This window comes from Osmerus mordax, chromosome 8 (genome assembly GCF_038355195.1).
Source record: "Osmerus mordax isolate fOsmMor3 chromosome 8, fOsmMor3.pri, whole genome shotgun sequence".
In the NCBI taxonomy this organism is placed as follows: Eukaryota; Metazoa; Chordata; class Actinopteri; order Osmeriformes; family Osmeridae; genus Osmerus; species Osmerus mordax.
In genome coordinates, this window is record NC_090057.1 from 10,617,829 (window position 1) to 10,639,133 (window position 21,305).

The window sequence follows — 21,305 nt, forward strand, 5'->3', positions numbered from 1 at the left end:
GTTTCACCCCAATGCCGGCACAAGGGGACAGGGGCACAGATTGTCACACGCACATGAGAATTCTCTGATGCTAGTAACCCACACACACACACACACACACTTGAAAACGAGCACAATTACAGACACACACATCTTTCCAACAATCTAGTGAAAATTCCTGTCCTGCTCTGTAAAAACGGTCCATATTTTCAAATCGTGCCCTTTCATTTCTTATATGGTGACCCATGAATGAGCTGCTTTAAGACTGGTATGGTGACAGAAAAATACTTTCAGTTTGTTAAACTACAAGTGCTCGAATTAAATCAAACAATAGCCAGAATACATACAGAAAACATTCAGGATCGTTTTTTGTTCTAACCTTTGCTCTAAGGGAGGCATCACGTTCAACAACTGAGAAGAGATCCAGGCTACTGGCATGAACTTCACCTTCTCTCCCATCCACATCCCTCCACACGTATCTGCTGTTCACAGCTTGGTGCCGTGCAGAGTGTGTGTGCTGGTGTGTGGGACAGAGAGAGTCAGCTCTGTCAGCGATACCCATGTCAGCAATAACATTAACCTCCATCAAAATTCATTTGTCACTGGTCTCACAGTGACAAGGAGTAGCCTATTATAGGATATGACACCATGGATTAATCTCATTGGCAGATAGTACAATGTAATTACTATACGACCACCATGACACTTTCACTTTGTAAGATTTCAATTTACAAAGTCTTGCATTAGGAAATGCACCTGCATGACAATGTTTGGTTAGTGCGCATATTAATCTGTGTTTTTTTTCAAGTCTTGATGCCTTCTTGATGCCTGCTTGATGCTTAATGAAATCCACCCTGTCTCTTTCCAGCACATTAAAATTGCTTTTGCATTCATACTGCACACCTCAAAGCAAAGTGTGTGTGGATGTATTGCTCGTGTTGGTTGTGAAGGATAGATGTGTGTCCAGCATATGTAGGCCTACAGTATGTGTGCACAAATGCAAAAAGGTTGTTCTTTTTCAGCTGTAGTACACAATTATTGATTTTCGCCGTTTCAGTCAGTTGAGCACAAGATAAAAGACTCGGCCAACTGTGAAGCTAGAATTATTCTTTTTAACCAAGCTCTCCTTCAAAACCTTCACTGCAACACCCATAACCAACATCAAACACACAACTGGCCTTAAACTGGGACATTAATTAGGTTAACGAAGGGGGCCGACATCATTCATCGGAATCATTGGTTCCAGATGGATGGTTATTGCATGTAAACTTGCCACTACCAATCTTGCATGTGTCAGCTCACCCAGAAGTAAAGCACGTAACAGAGTAACACACCAGCTAGGATGAATTATTAGCTAAAACAGATGACTATTCGATTTATGTTATCGGCAAATCGATACAGATTCAATTCCATTCAACCTCCTTGGAGGCCTGTCAAGTCCAGGTAAACTTCAATTTTTGTCTACCTGGATAATAATAGATTACTTGTGTAATATCACTTGTGAATGCAACTGTCGGCGCGCAATAATCACATTACAGCTAAGATAACCGACTCTGCATGTTTCCTACCACAAGTGTGGTCCCAAACGGTCAGCAATCCTTGTAAGTTTCGCGAGCACACACAATTGTGTTTAACCTTATGGGATGTCGCTAATGACATACGGCAGGGTGCCAAAAGCAGCTCAAGCTCAAAGCTGAGTCATTATATTGATAGCGGAGTGTCACTCAGTGAAGTTTTTGTATCCTACTTACTGAGAGTTGTGAGAGAAAACAATAAACTTCTTTCCACTGCAGTCATTTTGAAAACCATCAACTATGCATCTAAAATCCCTTTTGACACTGAAGCTTGCAACAACCCAAATTGAAGCAGGCAAGCCCGGAAGTATATATTTTTTAAGTTCTCTTAAGAACTCCCAAACTAACTTGTGTCACAAATGCACTCAAAAAACACTTCAGCTCAACATCAGATCCGTAGAATCATGAAAACGTGATAGGTTTGGAACCCATGAAAAGCAATGGAAATATGAGAATCATAGTCCTTCTTTGTACACAACAAAGCCAATTGACTTTCAAGACAGCCTACAATTGATTGGTAAGTTTATGATTCGCTTGATTCTCATCCCCAGTGTGAGTGGTCCCATTTTAATATCTCTATATATCTCTAAATACCTCTATATATCTCTATATATCTCTTTATATCTCTTTATATCTCTTTATATCTCTATAGCTAGCATAGCCTATGGTGCTCTTCGTGTAAGCTCTGTCAACTTCGTGCAGCAGGAGGGCAATTATCAAGAGACCGGACTGATTTATAATTAGCCCTCCAATGTGACTGAAGCTAGACTATTTAACGGAGAGATGGGGTATTAAATGGACCCTTTACTCTTAGCCAGCTGATGCTGTAGAACAATTCTACTTAAAACCTTCAAGAGGTCTATGGCTGTCCCTGTAAAAGACCATTCAGAGAAGCTGATTCCAGGTTTGGAGCTTTAAAGGGTCAAAGGGTTTTTCATGGTCTATCATTTCAGAGCCACTCAGAACATGTTATGGTAAGGTCAGGCTCAACCACAGCAAAAGTCTTATTTGTTTTCACCCAACCAAACAGGATCACATTGAAACTTTAGTGACAATCAAGGCACTAAGTGCATTGTTTTGCCAACCAATCAGAAACAAAATGAAGATGACTGCTTCCAGCCAATCTAGGATGAATTACAGACAACAGTCGGGACAATCTCACACAGTCATGCCGACTCTTTTACTCCAAAGAAAAAATGGGAACCTAGCATGAAATACATGACCAAATAATAATTCAATGGCTGATCTGCAGATTGGGATTAATATAAGCGCATAATAAATCCCAGATTTCTCCCACATCAAGCCTCTCAAAAGACTCACAGTGCTAAGCGTCATCAAGCACATACAAACAGCATACATTGTAGCAGTCTGGCTAGCCATAGGAGGGCTTATCAGAATAGGACCAAACCAGTCTTAGAAAATATTCTGGATTCAATGGAAGCTGATTACATTACTGTAAGTGCTACATTCCAAGTCTGTTCGTTTGAAATATGACCTCTGCACACATGACTGTAGGGGAGGAGTCACAGTTGGCCCAGATTGATGTTGAGGATGGTGAGAAAATGGAAGTGACCCAGCATACTCTCATCTTTTTGCATTGGAGCAAGGATAGCATATAGGGTCCATCATCTAGACCTACATTCGAAATACCAACCTGGATCGAATGCATCGACATGGGTCCCGTACTGAAGTCATCACCCACCCACCCTCCAGAGTTCCAGCAACAAAGGGATGCAAGATGAGAGTTTCACATAGTATAACCCTCAAATACTCCGTCAAACTGATGGAGTCTCACTGGATAAAAGGGGGGGTGGGGGGGGGGGGTGGAAAAACAACTGTGTCCGTTGTGCTGTCTTTCATGAGAGTGAAATCAAGAGAAAGAGATAGATGTACAGTAGCAATAATGAGTCAGGTGGCTGAGCGGTGAGGGAGTCGGACTAGTAATCCGAAGGTTGCCAGTTCGATTCCCGGTCATGCGAACTGACGTTGTGTCCTTGGGAAAGGCACTTCACCCTACTTGCCTCGGGGGAATGTCCCTGTACTTACTGTAAGTCGCTCTGGATAAGAGCGTCTGCTAAATGACTAAATGTAAATAATGTCGGTCCCTCTACCTGCCGACGTTATAGGACAGAGACCAGGGCATATGCTGTGGGCAGAACTGAACAGAGGCTAAATATGTGGCCGAGTGTGCAGAGGGGATGAAGTGAGCTGGTGCTGACATCTGTTTTTCCTCTAACAAATGTTTCAAAAAGAACGAAACGGAGAAAAAAATGAATTGTGCGAGAACCACATGTCTCAGCATTTAATGTATGTGTTTGTGTGTGTGTGTGTGTATGTGTGTGTGAACTGAGGATGATGAAGTTGCAATGTGCAGACTTAATGAGTGAATCACATACCAGCTTAGCTCTGTGTTTAGGCATGCAGCCAGATAGTTAGTCCTCATATTTAAATTTTAGATTCATATATGTTTAATGTTTGCACCTTCCTGCCAAAGCAAATTCCTTGTCTGTGCAAACTTTCATGGCGAATAAAACCCATTCTGATTCTGAATCTTCTGATTCTAAACATAGTTTTCTGAAGTCAATTAGGTGTACCAGCCTGCCAAATTTCAATCAATATTACACACACATACTCACAGGCACGCACACACATCCATAGGTGAACATTGACTGAAAATGTAATTGGTTTATTCAGGACACACAGTTTAATGCTCTTATTGGACCAACCAACCTCAAGGGTGTGGAGCAGCCTGTGTTTGGCCACTTGACAGAATACTTACTTCAGGAATTCTACCTTACACACAATTGTGCATGAATAATCTGAGATACTTAGAGACAGAGAGACATTTCTTTTCTTTTTTTACCCATCCGAAGAGAACGGTAATTTATCGACAGCCACGGCAGGTAAGAGAGAAAAAACGAATACGAGTGACGAACAGTGGTGTTGGTTTTGATTGGAGGGTGGAGCAACCGGTTCTCTATCTTATTAACACTGGGATTGAAAAAGCGAGGACATGTACGAAATCGAAAATGTTAAGTGTGCATGTCCCTAATGAAATATGCTTGCGTGGTTGCCAGAACCACTGTGCTAAATGTAGACTATCCTATTGAACGGCCACTTTTGTAGCTCATCAGAAAAGAACATCCTATGTTCTCCTGTCTTAATTCACAGTGTGCGCGCTCCTCATCTTCGGCACATCCCATCGTGCGTCGGTCCGGACAAGCAAACCTCTATCTTTTGGACGCACAGACTTTCACAAGAACCTATCCGTACAATCCCGATGGGCACAATCTTTCGAAACGGCATGGCTTTCTTGGAAGCGACTTGTTTTCTTCCCCCCTCCCATTGCAGTCTTCACGCACACTTGGAAGGGAACGTAGTGTTCTGAAAAGATATAATTGTGGTTTGGGCACCGTACATGTAAAAGAGAGGGGAGTTTGGAGTTGAAAAGTAAACCGACCAGACACCATGCGGAGAACAGCGAAGTCCGTTGGAGCGCGTATAGGGGGGAAGAACATTAAAACAAACCGTTTCTAAAATGAAGTTCAAAAAGCTCTGTGGATGAGGAACAACACAGAATATGGTAGAGAATAAGAGAGTAAGTGCGTAACCCCATTCTAAAAATACAAACGCATGATAAATGGTCCAGGTTACTACACTAGTGGGCTGGGGTTCGTATAGCAAACCATTCTACGTGACACAGTCACGGCTGCTGTCTACTGTGTAATGTGCGTTTCTGAGTGGGAGAATACGAAACGATGTTGAAAAGGTTTGACAATATTCAGAGAACGATTTCTAAATGCTTTGGATGAGAAGACTACGCAAAGGTATGGTATAAGGATGTTTTAGCCGTCAGTGTTGTCTTATTATGTTCAGCTATAAGACGAATTGTGAGTGAGATATTGTGTGAATATACATGATGTGATAAAAGTCTGTGATCGTAGACATGTTAATTTCAAACTTGAAACCTAAACGAACCAAGTTAGTGGATCAAATCAAAGTCCGTTGATAGTGGTATCTTTTTACGCACATCTTGACACCTGACGTGTTGTTAAGTACGTCTTGTTCTTGTCAGTCTGAAGATGCTTCAGATTTAGATGCAGTTTTCCTGGCGTGTGCTGCTTTGCAAACGAAGGATCGGATGTCTCTGATATCTGATTAAAAGCGCAATGGCTTTGTCAATAATATCAAACCTACTTTTGATGGACGATAATGCTAGTGACAGAATAATCCCTTCTTCTCTTGAAAGGACTGTGGTCTGTTTAACATATACCCAGTATGTTGTTAAGGCCATGTCTAGTTGCTGTTTGGTGATGTATTGTATATTTGGATGTGTTCTCAGTTTGTCCACTATCTGTGGATCTAAACTAATTTAGTATGTATGAATGTTATTATACAAGCATTGATTATCGGTTATAAATTACCAAAAAATGTTGTTTGCTAAAAACAAGTTGGTTTTAGTGAGTTTGCACCTACTGGCAAGCTGTGGTTGTCTTATGGAGTTCATAAATCATTCATTACTAATATAAATGCAAAAAGGAACATCAATGGCACTCATTTCTTTACTTTATAGGTCCGTTTATGTTGAGTTTTTCAAACTGATTTCTTAGGTCTGCAATCTGCATCTCATATCATGTATAGCCACTCTCCATCCTTATGCATAATTGCATGCAAACCAACTGACCCCATATACATAGTAAAGCATTGACCTCTTGAGACATTATTAATGATATTCTTTGCGACATCCGGTGGCTGAGAGAGGCTGTAAAAGTGATGAACTATCCAAGGGCTTGTAACGGCCCCGATCACCATCAACCTGTCTGCCTTCACAGTGGCCGCGCCTGATCTTCTGGACCCAAAGTCTGCAGCCCACTTCTCCAAGCCCCGCCTGTCCTTCTCTACGAAGCCAGTGGGGCTGAATTCCCAAGAAGACGAGTACGACACGCGGACCACCGTCATGAGATGGAAGACGGTGTCGGCCATCTTCTTTCTGGTGGTGCTGTACCTCATCATCGGGGCCCTGGTGTTCCGGGCCCTGGAGCAGCCCTACGAGAGCTCTCAGAAACTGGCCATCCTGGCCGAGAAACTGGACTTCCTGTCCGTCCACGTCTGTGTCAACTCCTCCGAACTCGAGGACCTGGTTAAGGTGAGGTTGAAAACCCCGTGCATGGGTTTTGTCACTCTAGTCATCATGGGACCGTTTCAATCAGGAAACGAGAAACCTCTTCAGTAATGAATCTTTGTTGACATGTCGGTGAGTTATTTCCATCTCTTCTCCTGGACATCTAGCGTTCAGTTGGTTTCGACTCCAAACCCAGTTGCAACAACCATATTTTATGTTGTCAACCAGTGAATTATTGGTGTGCTGGACGAGGGTTCAAATGAAAAGCAACAGGATGATATATGTTATAGGACTTCTTGGAGGACAAAGCATTATCTGAGACAGGGCATTGTTCCTGGACAGCTCCCCTCCGTTTTTTTTTTTGCCTCAACCCCAGTTGTAGCTAACCTGTTAGAAATTCTATTCAGGTGCTTTCAGTTGGAGCTGAAGTCAATAGTTTCAGGGCGGTAGCTTTCCAGGTACAGGATTGGAGAGTGCTGATATGACTTACACAGAGGGTCCAACTTGAGAACCCTGAGGAACCAGGAGGAGCACAGAGATGACAAACTCAAATCAAATCAAATTTATTTGTATAGCCCTTTTTACACACAAGCATGTCACAGAGGGCTTCACATATGCCATAGAACTGCCCCTCAACCAACCTAAACCCTCGAACCTCGAGACTTACCCTTCCAGATGAAGACTTCAGAGCAACAGCATGTGCATATTACAACACAGTCAAAGGGAAGGGCTGGGTGGAGATTTTGTCACAATGTGTGCATAAAGGTCATAACAATATCAAAATATCATACAGTCAGTTTTTCTTCCAGTGAAGCTAGGCTTAATCTATCTACTGTGAAGAATGCTCAAATCTTCCCAGCAGATATAGCCCTCTCCAACCAGAGCCATGACCCTTTTACTGTAGCACTATTGATTTAAATTGATGATGGTTGATCTTCTCTCTATATTGACAAAACCTAGTCAAGATTGGTTACAAGCAAATCCCTTTAGGGTGGCCAATGAGCTGATGTAAGCACTTTAATATAATCACTTACTCTGAAGTGGCCATATGGAAGGATATTAGTCAAAATGGAGCAGAGTACTCCATGTTTCTCTCTAGATGGTTTGTATTTATAGTTCTAACTGCCGCACAATGTTCACAAAAGCTTTTCTGGAACCAAAGCCAAACAGTCCCCTTTTTCAGATGAAGGACTTCACACTAATGCTTTGTGGCTAGCTGTGTCATGCTAGCCTCCATTAGCAGCCATTAGTCAGCTGCTGCCACCAGACCAGCACGCCGGGCCGTGAGAGTAGTTAGCCTCAGCTGGTCGCTAGCTGCTACTGCACAGCTCTCTTAGATGATTTATTGATACACAGTACACACAGATACACACACACTTACAGACACACATGCAAACACTTCTGGACACACACACACTTAGTCACGCTCAAACCTCTCTCTCTTTCTCTCTCCCTTTGTCCGTTTCTCATTCACACACACTAAGACTCACACATCTTTATGTCTCTTCCCGTCGTCAGCCCTAAGATTCGCTCCGGCAGACAACTGAACAGAGACGCCTTGTCGGAGAGAGCAATTAAAAGAGAGCGTGATGTTGAAAGGCCAGTTGCAGGGGGAGCAGAGACTCTAGCTCGGGGCTGCACAGAGGCACGTTTGCGAACCGCCAACTGAAAAATACCCCTGCAAGAGCCTCTTATTATCCCCATGTCATCACTCTGCACGGTCAGAATTCTCCTTGGCGAGAGTCAAAACTGTGCGTTAATATGGCAGCTTTGGCAGGGAGGTTGAGGGAGAGATAGAGCCGGGCAGATCTGAGCGAAAACATAATGTGATTACGGGAGGGAGGACGCGGACTGGAGGGTGTGGGCTATTCCAAACCGTCACCTCCGGTCCGTTTGTTCGGAAGCGCAGAGGAAATGGGATGATGAAAAGCTCTAAGGTGGTGATTGGCTTGTGTGTGACTGTGAATGATTTCTTTTTTTCCCCTCTCTGTCAATCTCTGTCTCTCTCTGCCGCTTTCTCTCACACACACACACACACACACATGCTGAGGCGCAGTTATTCTCCGAACATGCCTGTAACATGCATATTGTAGATTCATGACTTATCCCCGACCACTGAGACATATGTCACATGCTAACCCCCCCCCCCCCACACACACACACACACACACACTCTGACCTCCCTTCTGACCTCAATTCTGTCGCTTCAGCACCTTTACCCTCCCCCCTCCCTCACCGCGGCTAACATTCCCGGCGTTGCACCCAGGTTAGGGGCGGGCTGCCTCTCCCTCTTCGCTGGGTGTGAATAATCAAAGTGGACAGCGCTCTGACTTTGCAACGACCCCCCCCTACTTTGCTCTGAGACTGCTGGCGTAGCGCTGGACGTGGTCTCCTGCCATACACCGTGGCTGTCTGGCGGAGTGTGTTGGGTGCATGGCCTTGGTATGCGCTGAGTGTGCAGGTTCCGAACCCCATGCTGCTCCTGCTGCTGTTAGAATGGTTTAGACAGTGGGAGATATTAACCCAGGAAACTCCTGTGGACTTGGCTGTTATGTCACATTCCCTCAAATGCACTTTGTAGATACAATCAGGCGTGCCACTTATGTTAATATAATGTGATTAAGAGCTGACTGATTGTTACTTTGCCTACTTTGGAACAGCTAGGAGGTTTATTTCCTGTTCCTCTTATTGTCGACGAAGCATAGTCGCACAGCAAATCCCCAGATGTATCCGTTCTGTTTACCGTTTAGCTTATCCTGTGCTCTTCCGCTGTATTGTAACTCTGCAGGTCTGGTGTCCACAGAGAGGAACAGATACACCACTACAACCTTCTGTCCCACCTCCGATTTGGACCGAACCAACCTGCAGACCCATGATACATCTGTTTCCTTCCAGTTTGCACACCCCAGCCTGGTGTGAGCAAAGCATTTTCATCCAATTAGTTGTGGCCGGGCTGACATCGGCAGTAGGCTGCAGCTCCAAGCCCCCAGAGGTTCTGGTTACTGGGGGGTTTGTCACAGATTATATATATTTTTTTTTAAACAGCCGTGGGTTTGAAACTGACCCTAATGGAGCCCAGTTTAACTTGGAGGAGTATCACATCTTCCACTCAGTGGGTGTTGGTTGGTGAAAGCCAGAAGGCTGGTACGGTAGTTGTGATCAGTGCTGTTTCGCTGCTTAGATCAAAAGCCTTTGCTTTAAAAGCCATAGCCTACATGCTGAGAAGGTGGGCATACCGTACAGTATGTACCTTTTATTCAATCGACACTCGACAAATCCTGTGTATTCATGGACTGAATGTGTGTGTCCTCGTGCGTGAGAGAAAGAGTCTTTGAATGTTGCCCTCCTCTTCTCCCGGAGCATGTGTGGGTACGGGCGTTTGTGGAGATGACTTTGGTCTCCGCGGGGATAAGGCCAGCGTTCTGTGTGAGCACACGCTCTAGTCTGTTCCCCCTGGAGACGGGCGGGATCTGAGAGAGCAGTCACGCTCAGCGAGAGCTGGGACTCTACAGTCTCATCTAGTGGACTAGAAACACACACACACTTACAGGATGCACAGGTACACACGGCGACAGTGGACAAACCAATATAGCTACAAATGCACAAGGACTGACAAAAACAAATGAGGTCGAAGGAGAAATCTGATACAAACACACTGATTTACAAACATGCCAAATGATAGTGTCTCTACAACACACACACACACACAAACGCACAAAATGTCCAAACTACTGCCACAGCACACGCAAACATCCAATCACAGACACACACACACACAGTCAATCCGAGTGGAAAGCCAGCCAACCACCTGGGCTGTGCTAATGGGCTGAAAATAAGCACCTGCTGTGTTCTCATCGCAACTCACCACATTTAGCTCCCCTCGACAGCCTAACACGATTCATCCCTTCAGAAGTGGCTGGAGGAGAATCCACAAACCTTTCTGTTACGCGGTCACACGCCTTAACTTGTGTTTAGGGCTTTGCAGGAGGCACTTGTTCAAGATGACGCCAGGACCAACAAGTGTGATACTGAGTGTTCTGGTTGGTTGTTGTATGGCTAATTGCTTACATGGAGCCTAAGCAGCCGCCGGGCCCTGAATGAAAGCTGATGCCCCAGTCATGTGAGGGCGAGTGCCCATCCATCAGGCAGATTCAACCCCTAAAACTGGAGTAGAAATGAATCTGCAGGAACCATCTATGGAATATTCAATCGGCCATTCCGGAACTGATTTGATATTCATTTTATTTATGAACATTGAATAGAAAGCAGTTTGCTGCAGCTCTGTGTGGGTCTGTGTGTGTGTGTGTGTGTGTGTGTAGGGAGGAACAACACAACTGTAATGCGTGATTGTTTTCTTCCTCAGCAAGTCGTGTCTGCGATCAGGGCCGGCGTGAACCCATCAGGAAACTACTCCAATCAGACGAGCTTGTGGGACCTTAGCTCCTCCTTCTTTTTTGCTGGAACAGTCATCACCACCATTGGTAAGACCAATTGACAATCAAAAGGATAGCAACACAACTCAACATAATGCATTTGTTTACCAGTAATAGTATGAACCAAACATGAGCAGGGTGATTAACTGTAGCATAAGCCTTATCAGTTCTGCCGCCTTTTGTTCGTTATCAATAATCTCCATGAACCCTGTCAGCTGCAGCTGAAAACGCTTAGTTGCCAATCCGAGAGAACACACACACGGAGAAGCACACATACGCACACAATTCGGTGGCTGGTTTGACAGCTCCTGGCCCTTGTCAGCAGCCCCTGTCAAACGAACGTGTGAGTTCAGTGTGTGACTGGGCTCAGCTCCAGAGCCCCCTCCGAGGCTCCTGTCTGTTCCCCAGCTCCACGCATGGGATGAGTGGAAGCAATATGGTAATTACTTCATTTAGCCCTCTGCTAGCCAAATCAACGTGTTTATCTAGTTTGCACTAATTTGCCCCTCGCTAAGAGAGAAATGGAACAGGCCGTTCCTCTGCTCTGTCCAGTGTTTCTTGTTTTTCTGGGATATGGTTTTAGACATGGCTCTTTTTCACTCCATTGTTGCTGTTCTCAGTGATGTTTCTTAGGGGGGATTGCTGTCGGTTGGACTGCCTAACATCAGTTCTCTTTTAATGAATTCAACCTCGTTTAATTGACTGAACATAACGTGTTTTGGATGTTGAGTAGCATTACCCAGTATGTATCTGTGAAAATTTTCCATTCTGCCTTTAAAACAGACCTAACGTCATAAGGATCACAGTTATTTCTCTGTTCTCTCTTAATCCTTCTGTGAAGCCTGGCAGTACATTGTTATATTAAACTTAACTCTAAAACTATGCTTAGTTCTGAAACACACGAACACTTTGGTGTGTATAAGTCACAACTTATCCAAGCAAAAGTGCAGTGGAAATTCCTCTTTGATAAAGGTAAGAGTGACTACTGTGAGTATGCAAATTATGTGACTGCTGATTAACTCAGAAATGAGAGATTCACACAATAGGATGATTCAGCCTTGCGGGTTTTCTCTAACGGAGTCATGCAACAATGGAAGCCTGGGGTTTCTTTAACAAGAACAACATTCTTCATTCATCTCTGTCATACCAATTAGAGAGCCCCTTTTGTGGGATTAATTGTCATAACATGCCTGCTATCTCCGTCTGTCTCTCTCTCTCCCTTTCTCAAATTCAATTTCAGATGGGTTTATACGCACCAAAACATGACAAAATACATGTCTGCCATTTCCCCTCTGGTTTGGATTGATTCAGTTTGAGGGGGCCACACATGAAACGTTAAGGTATTGTCTTACTGAGAGGTGTCTGTCTTTCTGTCAGGGGGGGTTGGGGATGTGTAGCCAAGTGTAATTGTATGTAGCTCTCCCTTTCCCCTCTCTGTGCATCCATCTCCAGTAAGTGCATCTCTTCTGGGTGGGTTCCTTCCCTCCCCACTATCTCCATCATAAATCACAAGGAGGCTGCGTCCGCTCATCCGTACAGTGGGAGATAAAGTGTCTGTACAGTGTGAGCCCTTTACGATTTAACATTCGACCAGTTCTGCTGGCTCAAGTCATTTCAGAGGAGCGCTACCGATGGGGCAGTATCTTTTGGTGTAGTGCTAAGTATGTGGTTTCAAAGGATGAAACCGAGACTGTTCTCTGTTTCTCTACTGTAAAAGAGACTGTAGGTTTCTAGTTGCAAGTTGCCACTTCCGCTGAGTTTTAAGGTGCCCTAATTCAAGTTTAACGAGCTTGTGTACTCGGCGAAAGCTCAAGTAGGGCTTTGTCTTAAATGTTGCCTTTTGGATCCTCTGTTTTCTAGTGAATTAATTAGTGTGCAGAGTGCACAGTCTTTAAGCTTTTATACTATGTAGCTGACAGTGAAGGGCAGGACCTCTGACAGCATGCCCCGTGTGGCTTGTTATATAACCTAATGTATACTGTTCATGATACAAGTCTACACAATTTGTACACCACCAGTGCAAAAAATCTCGGTGCAAATGTTTAGGAAATGTGTTTTCCGTCATTGCCTTTTTGAACGGAATTGTTTTATTTTGCAGTACTAAAAGGAAACGAGTAAGTGTTATAGGGGTTTGTGGTCGAAAGGGTTGGAGACATACTGCAGCTGTGGAGACGTCCACACACATCCGACGATCTCCGTCGCAGACGATCTCCGTCGCCTTGCAGCCCTCTCTTTCACTGCACATGCACGCGCGACTGTGAATCCTCCCGCTGACCTCCGCTCTCGCCTCTGAGCTTTAGCTCATCAGACGGGCTCCTCTTCAAGTCCTTCTCCTCTTCCTCCTCATCGCCGTCGTATTTTCCCTCGCTCTCCCTCTGCGCCATTTCTTCTCCCGCTCGTCTCTTTCCCTCCGTCCCCTCAGTCGTTCTCGTTCTCTGTCGGGTTTTGTTTTCCTCTCCACCTTTGATCTCTCTCGTTCTTAGATTCTCTCAGTAATTTGTCTGTTTTTATTCCGCCACCACCCCCCCCGCCCCCCCCCCGCCCCCTCCTGCCTTGTATCCCTTGTCCTTCATCTCCTGTTTCTTCTCCATGGAATCGTCGTCTCACTGAAGCCAACACGGCCTTAATGTGGAAAGGACAGCCCCATAAATATCTCGCCCATCACACACGAGTGCCTTGCTCAATTTCCAGGCTTTTCGACCGGAACCTCTCATCATGTCCACTTTTCGTCTAATTACGTCCACTCAACTCCACTCCCCACCCTGAACACCCTCTCGTTCATCCCGTAGGAAGGTTCCCTGTCGGGGTAATGGCCCTGAGTTCTGGCCCAGGAAACTGACAAGCTGGTTGTTGTGTGTGGTCAAAGGGTGGATAAACTGGCTGTCTATTCCAGGGAGAAGAATCTGTTTGATGTGATGGATGTAGATCCTACAGTACTTGGTACTTGGTAGTTGCACAGACAGACTGAAGTGGGGCGGATGCAGAGTTTGTGAGAGAGACAACGAAATCCTAAAAGACACCCCAAATTAGCGAGAGACTGTTCTTTCCTCCTCACTGTGTGCACTGGGGGGTGTAAAGATGAATCCTGTATCCCGTTGACTCCTGATTGCCTGAGTGGGACAATTAGCGAGAATTGATTGGTTGGGTGTCTGACAGCTGGCCTTCTAGCAAAAGGTATAAGCAGGAAGCCATTGTAAGCCATGTCTGTCCCTAAGGTTCAGATGCTTATGTTAACCTTACATAACCTATTATGTAAGGTAGTGTTTGCTTGATTGTGTAAAGCGGGTGGTAGTTGGGTCTGGAATGAGCCATTTTGTGTCCTATCTATGCAATTTCCGATTGAAATAGGACTTTGATTGCTACACCATGTGCCTATTCTAACAGAATCTATTCATCAATCCTTCCATTATTTAACATATTCCGGGCTAATGTTTCTTTTCTTTTCAAAAGAGGATGTTTTACAGTAATAGGTTTTTGAAATGAATCTGTTATGTAGCATATGGGGATTTGGAATGGAGAAAGTGAGAATGGTAAGCTGTATTCTTTTCCAGGTGTGTGCAGCATTGCTCCTCCATCTAGTGTGGAGGAGATGGTAAATTATAGATGCTGCAGTGTGTTAGAGTACTACGTGACTGTTCTTCTCATGCTGGTGTGAGGACGACCTTCCTCGCACTACCACGTACCAGCTCCTAACAAAGGGTTCTGGAGATTCTGACAAGCTTCAGCTATGCTGTGGTCTTCCAGATGTCACAACAGTTCTTGGAAATGCACAAATGATTTTCAGTTGATGCTATGCCGACGGTCTACTCTAAAGGCATTTGCATGCTGTAATTGGGGGAGTCAGATGGCTGAGCGGTTAGGGAAGCGGGCTAGTAATCTGAAGGTTGCCAGTTCGACTCCCGGCCGTGCCAAATGACATTGTGTCCTTGGGCAAGGCACTTCACCCTACTTGCCTCGGGGGGAATGTCCCTGTACTTACTGTAAGTCGCTCTGGATAAGAGCGTCAGCTAAATGACTAAATGTAAATTGCATCTAGTCATTTCTAAATAATACCAACATTGGGAGGCCATATCCTACTTTTCCTTGACCTTTTAAAGCAGGGAAACAGACACACAGGCTGTGTCTACTACCGGGCACTTGTGCACTTCGACCACTTACTTTCAGTGCTTAGGGCGTTTACACTGACAGAACCAGCAGAATTCAGGGCACTGAAAGTACCCGGATGGCGCACTGCAAACAGTCAAAGAATGCAGTGTACAACGATGGACACTACTCGCCCTAAACGGGCGCCATCTTGGCTACGTAGCGGAAGAGAAGGAGCACCTTTCGGCAGCATTTCATTTCTAAAATAATGGCGGACGAAATGACTCGCGAGCAGATTTGAGTCTGTCACTTCCGCCTTATATTCGCGGGTGCCGCGAGCAGATTTGCGTCCGTCACTTCTGCCAAGTGGTTAACGTAAGTGTTCCATTTGAGACAGCACTAATCAGTGCATTGCAGTGTACTTCGTAAAGTATTCGGTAATAGACACACCCACAGTCTGTGCCTGTACACAGGAAACAGGAAGTGGGCCACGTTTGCCAGCCCTGTTTCACCATTACCAATCATCAGATGTTTGATACTAAACTAATTAAGATCCAATTAACTCCCTGCCCAATTGCCTCTCCCTTGATGTCTTCTGTGTGTCTCTCTCTCTCTCTCCCTCCCCATCCCCACGCCTCCCCAGGATTTGGGAACATCTCCCCCCACACTGAGGGGGGGCGCATCTTCTGCATCATCTACGCCCTCCTAGGGATCCCCCTGTTCGGCTTCCTGTTGGCTGGCGTGGGGGATCAGCTGGGAACCATATTCGGGAAGGGCATTGCCAAAGTGGAGAAGATGATTGTGGTGAGATTACTTGTGTGTATGTGTGTGGGGGGTGCACATGCATGAGCTATGTCAGGGTTCTCCAATTCCGGTCCTCGAGAACCGGTCCGGTCCTGCATGTTTTAGATGTGTCCCTGCTCCAGCACACCTGTTTCAAATGAATGGGTCGTTATCAAGCTCTGTGGAAGCCGGGTAATGACCATTCATTTGAATCAGGTGTGCTGGAGCAGGGAAACATCTAAAACATGCAGGACAGCTTCCCTCGAGGACCGGAATTGGAGAGCCCTGAACTATGTGATGGTGTATAACACTCTGATATTTTCTTTAGGAATCTTCTGTTCCGACAGCTTGGTTTTAAAAAGTGACAACCATGGAAAGGCATCTCTAGGTCAACTTGCATAAAGGCCAGTTATACAACTCACTGTTATTAGCAGTACATTACATTTTTTTGAAATACCAGACACAATGTTAGCATTTCCTTTCCCACTTTCCTTTTAATATAAAACGTCAACAGACACTCTACAGTCTGCAGACACAATTTGACTGTAACCACTGTTGCAGAAACTGCAGTCCATTAGCTGGATGGTAGAAATAATAATAGTTGGTGGTAGTTTAATAATAGTTTTTAGGTTGCCATGTCAACCTTTAAAAGACTGGCTGTTCTTTTCAATGTCTTGGTGCATAGCATGTTATTACATCCCAGTATGATGCAAACTCTCATACATTACTGGGGAGTGTGTCACTTGCAATTAAAATAGACTGTAACCCCCCCCTCCCACACACACACACACACACACACACTTGCAATTGTAGCTTGAACGCACCACTGTTCACCCTGGACGTTCCCTATGAACTGGGCTCCGTGTCTAGACTGGCCAATCATTAACCCTCTCCTGCCCACCTAGCACCCTCCTGGCAACCTCAACTATTAAACACACCTACATCAAACACCAGCCCTCTCCTCCTGACTGGCATTACATCCTCATCCAAACACTGATGGACTTAACTGTTGGTATAGTGCGGCACTGTCGTGTTCTTCTTATTGTGGAGCTCTTTTAGGATTGTGTTCCTTGTATGCTCTTTGAGACATGGTTGTAAACCAGGAGAGATAGCTAGAGCTCAGTCGTAGAGCATTTGACCGCAGATCAAGAGCTTCCCCTGTGTGCCTCTTTGGATACAACAATTGAATGAACACATCACATAACATGTATAGTGAAAGCAAGTGAAGTGAACTAAATAGAACATTGTAATTTCATCTTAGAACGCAGTACCTGACAAAGAACCCTTCAGTATCTTCCAGTGGCAATTCTGGGGATCTAAGTAGTTTTGAATAAGCCATAACACATCTATGGGAAAGGGGAAAAACACATTTAGAGTAGTTTTACTGCGGTTTTTCTTTGAGAACATTCCAGTCAGAGGTTAGCCAAGGCAGTTAACTGAAACGATGGTTGTTAGCATTCTCTCAGGCACAGTGTTATATGAAATATAAATGATGGGTTGGCATTGTTCATTGAGTCTGTATTCCCTTCCTTATCCATATTTATTCTCAGGCTTTGCCTGGTTCACTGCCGCATACATTCTCTAGCTAGCTAGTTGAGTTAATGTAACCCTTCCTGCCTGTGTGTTTGGTGAGGACAACATTACACACAATACAAACACACTGATCTAAGACTATCTGAACTAATGTCAACCTAACCTAATTGGATTTTGTTGGTAGTGTAGGCTGTACTTTGAAGGATATAGAACTTGTGATGGTGACTTATTAGAGCTGGCATGGTAGAGTACAGCCTGCTTCAGGTGGAGTCAGGTGGCTGAGCGGTGAGGGAATCGGGCTAGTAATCCGAAGGTTGCCAGTTCGATTCCCGGTCATGCCAACTGACGTTGTGTCCTTGGGCAAGGCACTTCACCCTACTTGCCTCGGGGGAATGTCCCTGTACTTACTGTAAGTCGCTCTGGATAAGAGCGTCTGCTAAATGACTAAATGTTCAGAGCTCTGCTCTCGGGGTGTTGAATGGACACCTGGCACTGTAGACTAATAACATCAGAGGTCTAGCTTAGAAGAACTCTCAGATTTCTGGGGATCCAGAATTGTTATCGAACAAGTTTATGTTGCAGGCTTTCACATCAACATTTGAGCTCACGTAATCAAAATGTGCCACAATGATGTGCCATATGCTAATCATTGCAACTGTCCCTGGATCCAATTAATCTTGATCCGTAGTTTAGCATTTTGTATAATTTATTTTAATCATCTTGTTTGTGGTAGATGTTTAGATAAAAAAAAAATACAAAGCAGCTATAGAAATCAGCCACTAATGACTAACCTGTCTTATGTCAAGTCGAAATCAATATCCATCTGGAACCCAACAGATAACATTAAAGTTGTATTACGACCATCGCATGACGTGTGACATATAGAAGAGCGCAGTTGGCTTGTTGTCTGTAAATATTCAAGTCATCGAGGCTTTAGCAGACTTGCCGTAGGAGACGTCTGATAACGCAAATTGATTTATCCTTTGAGAAAGGTCAACACGGGAAGTGACTCATCACAGCGTGATGTCACAGGAAGGGAAGCCCGTGTTTGGAAGTCTGATGGTTCACAGACAACACACTGTACGAGTGTATGAAAACGAAACATGAAACCTCGAAACGTCAGCGTTCGTCATCACAGCATACACACATCCCTCCCTCCTCCTAATTCCCGTTTGGTCTTTCAAAAGGGTTTACGCACTCGTCTATTCATTTTTGTCTTCATCTACCCTTCCCCCCCCCCCCCCCCCCCCCCTCCCCCACAGAAGTGGAAGGTGAGCCAGACGAAGATCCGCGTGATCTCCACGGTGATCTTCATCCTGTTCGGTTGCCTCCTCTTTGTCACGCTTCCGGCGGTCATCTTTAAGCACATCGAGGGTTGGAGCACGCTGGAGTCCATCTATTTCGTGGTCATCACCCTGACCACTATCGGCTTCGGGGACTTTGTGGCCGGGGAAAAAGGTCTCGCCGTCTTATCTCGATTATTTTTTTTTCTCTCTCTTTTGACTTTCTGTTACTTTTCTCTTCCCCTCCGTCTGTCACCTTCACTTGCTTTCCGTCTCTCTCTTTCCTTGTCACGGCGGATTGTTTTGTGATGAATCTGCCAATCTACTCGAGCATGCGCAAAACGATCAATACTTAGCGTTTGCCGTCCCGTCTCCTGTCCCCCGCCCCTCCTTTCTTTCCATCCCCGTCTTTTCACATATTAGTCTCCTCCTGGCCCCATCCCTCCTCATGCCTGCTCTATTCCCCTGGCAGGATAAGGCTGTGTGAGTTGATATTTGCTGATATATTATTGGCCGTGGATGCAGGGCAGTATGTACCTTTATAACCTAGGGGGGGGGGAAATAATCTGGTCCAGGAGGGCGCTTCACCAATAAAATAGGTCTCTCAGATGTTACGGATAGGGAAGTCATGAGGGTATTACTGGTAAGCCCTTTGTTGTTCCAACTGAACATCCAACAATCCTGCTTTATTTACCATCCAACCTCTCTAACACTCTATCTGTAGGAGGTTCTGAGATCGAGTACCTGGACTACTACAAGCCTGTGGTCTGGTTCTACATCCTGGTGGGCCTGGCCTACTTTGCTGCCGTGCTCAGCATGATTGGAGACTGGTTCCGGGTCATCTCCAAGAAGACCAAGGAGGAGGTAGGGGATGGGCCATGAGACTCTGCAGTGTGGCTCCAGTGGTTCTGGTCAGAGCATAGTGGAGAATAGGCACGTGGTTGTATGAAATTCTCTTATTGCATGCTCAAGTGTTGGATGAGGGCTCGAGTATTATGCTGATGGAGTTATTTACTCAAATAACAGGTCTAAAAGCACTGCAGTACAGTGATATATACCCTGGAGAACCCCTTCAGATTGATGTTGTTGTCGTACCACCAGAGGCAGTTGCGAGGGCTGTATTTTGGATTCAGTTCCTGCTATGGTTCACCCTCCTAAGCACTCACAGATGAATGTGTTTAGGGGTGTGTCTTTCTCCTGGTTTGTTACGATGGGAACCTGACAGGGCTATCGTGTTTATTAGTTCCACTTTAGTGGATGGAGGAGAATGAACCGAGGCCGTTAAGTGTCTGAACCACAAACACACACATAAACCCCCACATAAATCGTCATTCATTGTTTCTGAAATCTTGACAGTAGTATTATAAATGTGTTCAGACTATGCAGCGTCAATACCTGTGTAGGCATTATTAGGGGTGGGAGCAGGAGAATTCATAGACGCAGAGCTCCACAGAGAGAGACAATACTACGAAAGAGAAGAGAGAGAGAGAGACAATACTACGAAAGAGAAGAGAGAGAGAGAGAGAGACAATACTACGAAAGAGAAGAGAGAGAGAGAGAGAGAGAGAGAACAAGAGGAGAGGGAGAGAGAGAAGAAAGGAAAAGGTTTCAAGGAGCACATTTCCTTGATACTCACGAGACTTAGCTTCGAGGTCCCTGCGGTTCCTCACCGCATTGAGGCAGAAGGTATCATAGAATAACACCGCCCTGAATTTGCATGAGCCGTCCGGTACTAAAAGAAACCAAATAAATAACTTTTTTGAAGAGAAGAAACGGAACCATTGTTTTGTCCACTAAGAGGCAGACCTTCATTCCACCCTTCCTCTCCCTTCCTCTCCCCAGGTAGGGGAGTTCCGGGCGCACGCCGCCGAATGGACGGCCAACGTGTCGGCGGAGTTCAAGGAGACGCGCCGGCGCCTCAGCGTGGACGTCTACGACAAGTTCCAGCGGGCCGCCTCCATCAAGCGCAAGCTGTCCTCGGAGCTGGGCCTGAACGTGACCCCGCGCCAGGACCCCATGGGGAGGAGGACCCTGTCGGTCAACCTGGGGGACGAGCGGGAGGCCTACCCCAACCTGGCCCTCTGCCTCACTCCCGTGCCCGGGGCGCTGGCCCGGAACGGCAGCCTCTACCTGAACGGGCTCAGCCCGGATTACGCGGATCGAAGGGAGATAGAGATTGCCATCGAAGAGACCCCTAACTGAGGAGCAGGAGGAGGAGAAGTAGGAGGAGGTGGAGGAGGAGGAACGAGAGACTGGAGAGAGAGCAAGGGGTAGAGGAAGGAGTTTGAGTGAGGCATACAGGAATGGGCCTGGAGCTGTACAAGCTTACAAAGGCACACACACTTAGGTTTTAAGAAGGATATTTGTCTGATAGGCACACCCATACACATGTCCTTGGTTTTACTGATCAAGATTCTGGGATGAAAAACACACACTCTTGCACATTCACTAAGTGGCTGTGCTGAGAGCTGTTGAACTATTGATTATGTGAGTGTTGGGACACACACATACAATA

The 21,305-nt window shown here is 45.4% G+C and overlaps 1 protein-coding gene across 1 annotated transcript; it reads left to right on the plus strand.

Annotated features, from left to right (window-relative positions):
* The first annotated feature begins 4,996 nt into the window (after positions 1-4,996).
* On the plus strand, positions 4,997-20,994 carry LOC136947723 (potassium channel subfamily K member 2-like). Its single transcript, XM_067241881.1, has 7 exons — positions 4,997-5,151; positions 6,386-6,699; positions 11,039-11,156; positions 15,835-15,995; positions 18,770-18,965; positions 19,515-19,654; positions 20,633-20,994. Coding segments are annotated over exons 1-7 (1,290 nt in total). The 5' UTR covers positions 4,997-5,150; the 3' UTR covers positions 20,993-20,994.
* Positions 20,995-21,305: the final 311 nt, after the last annotated feature.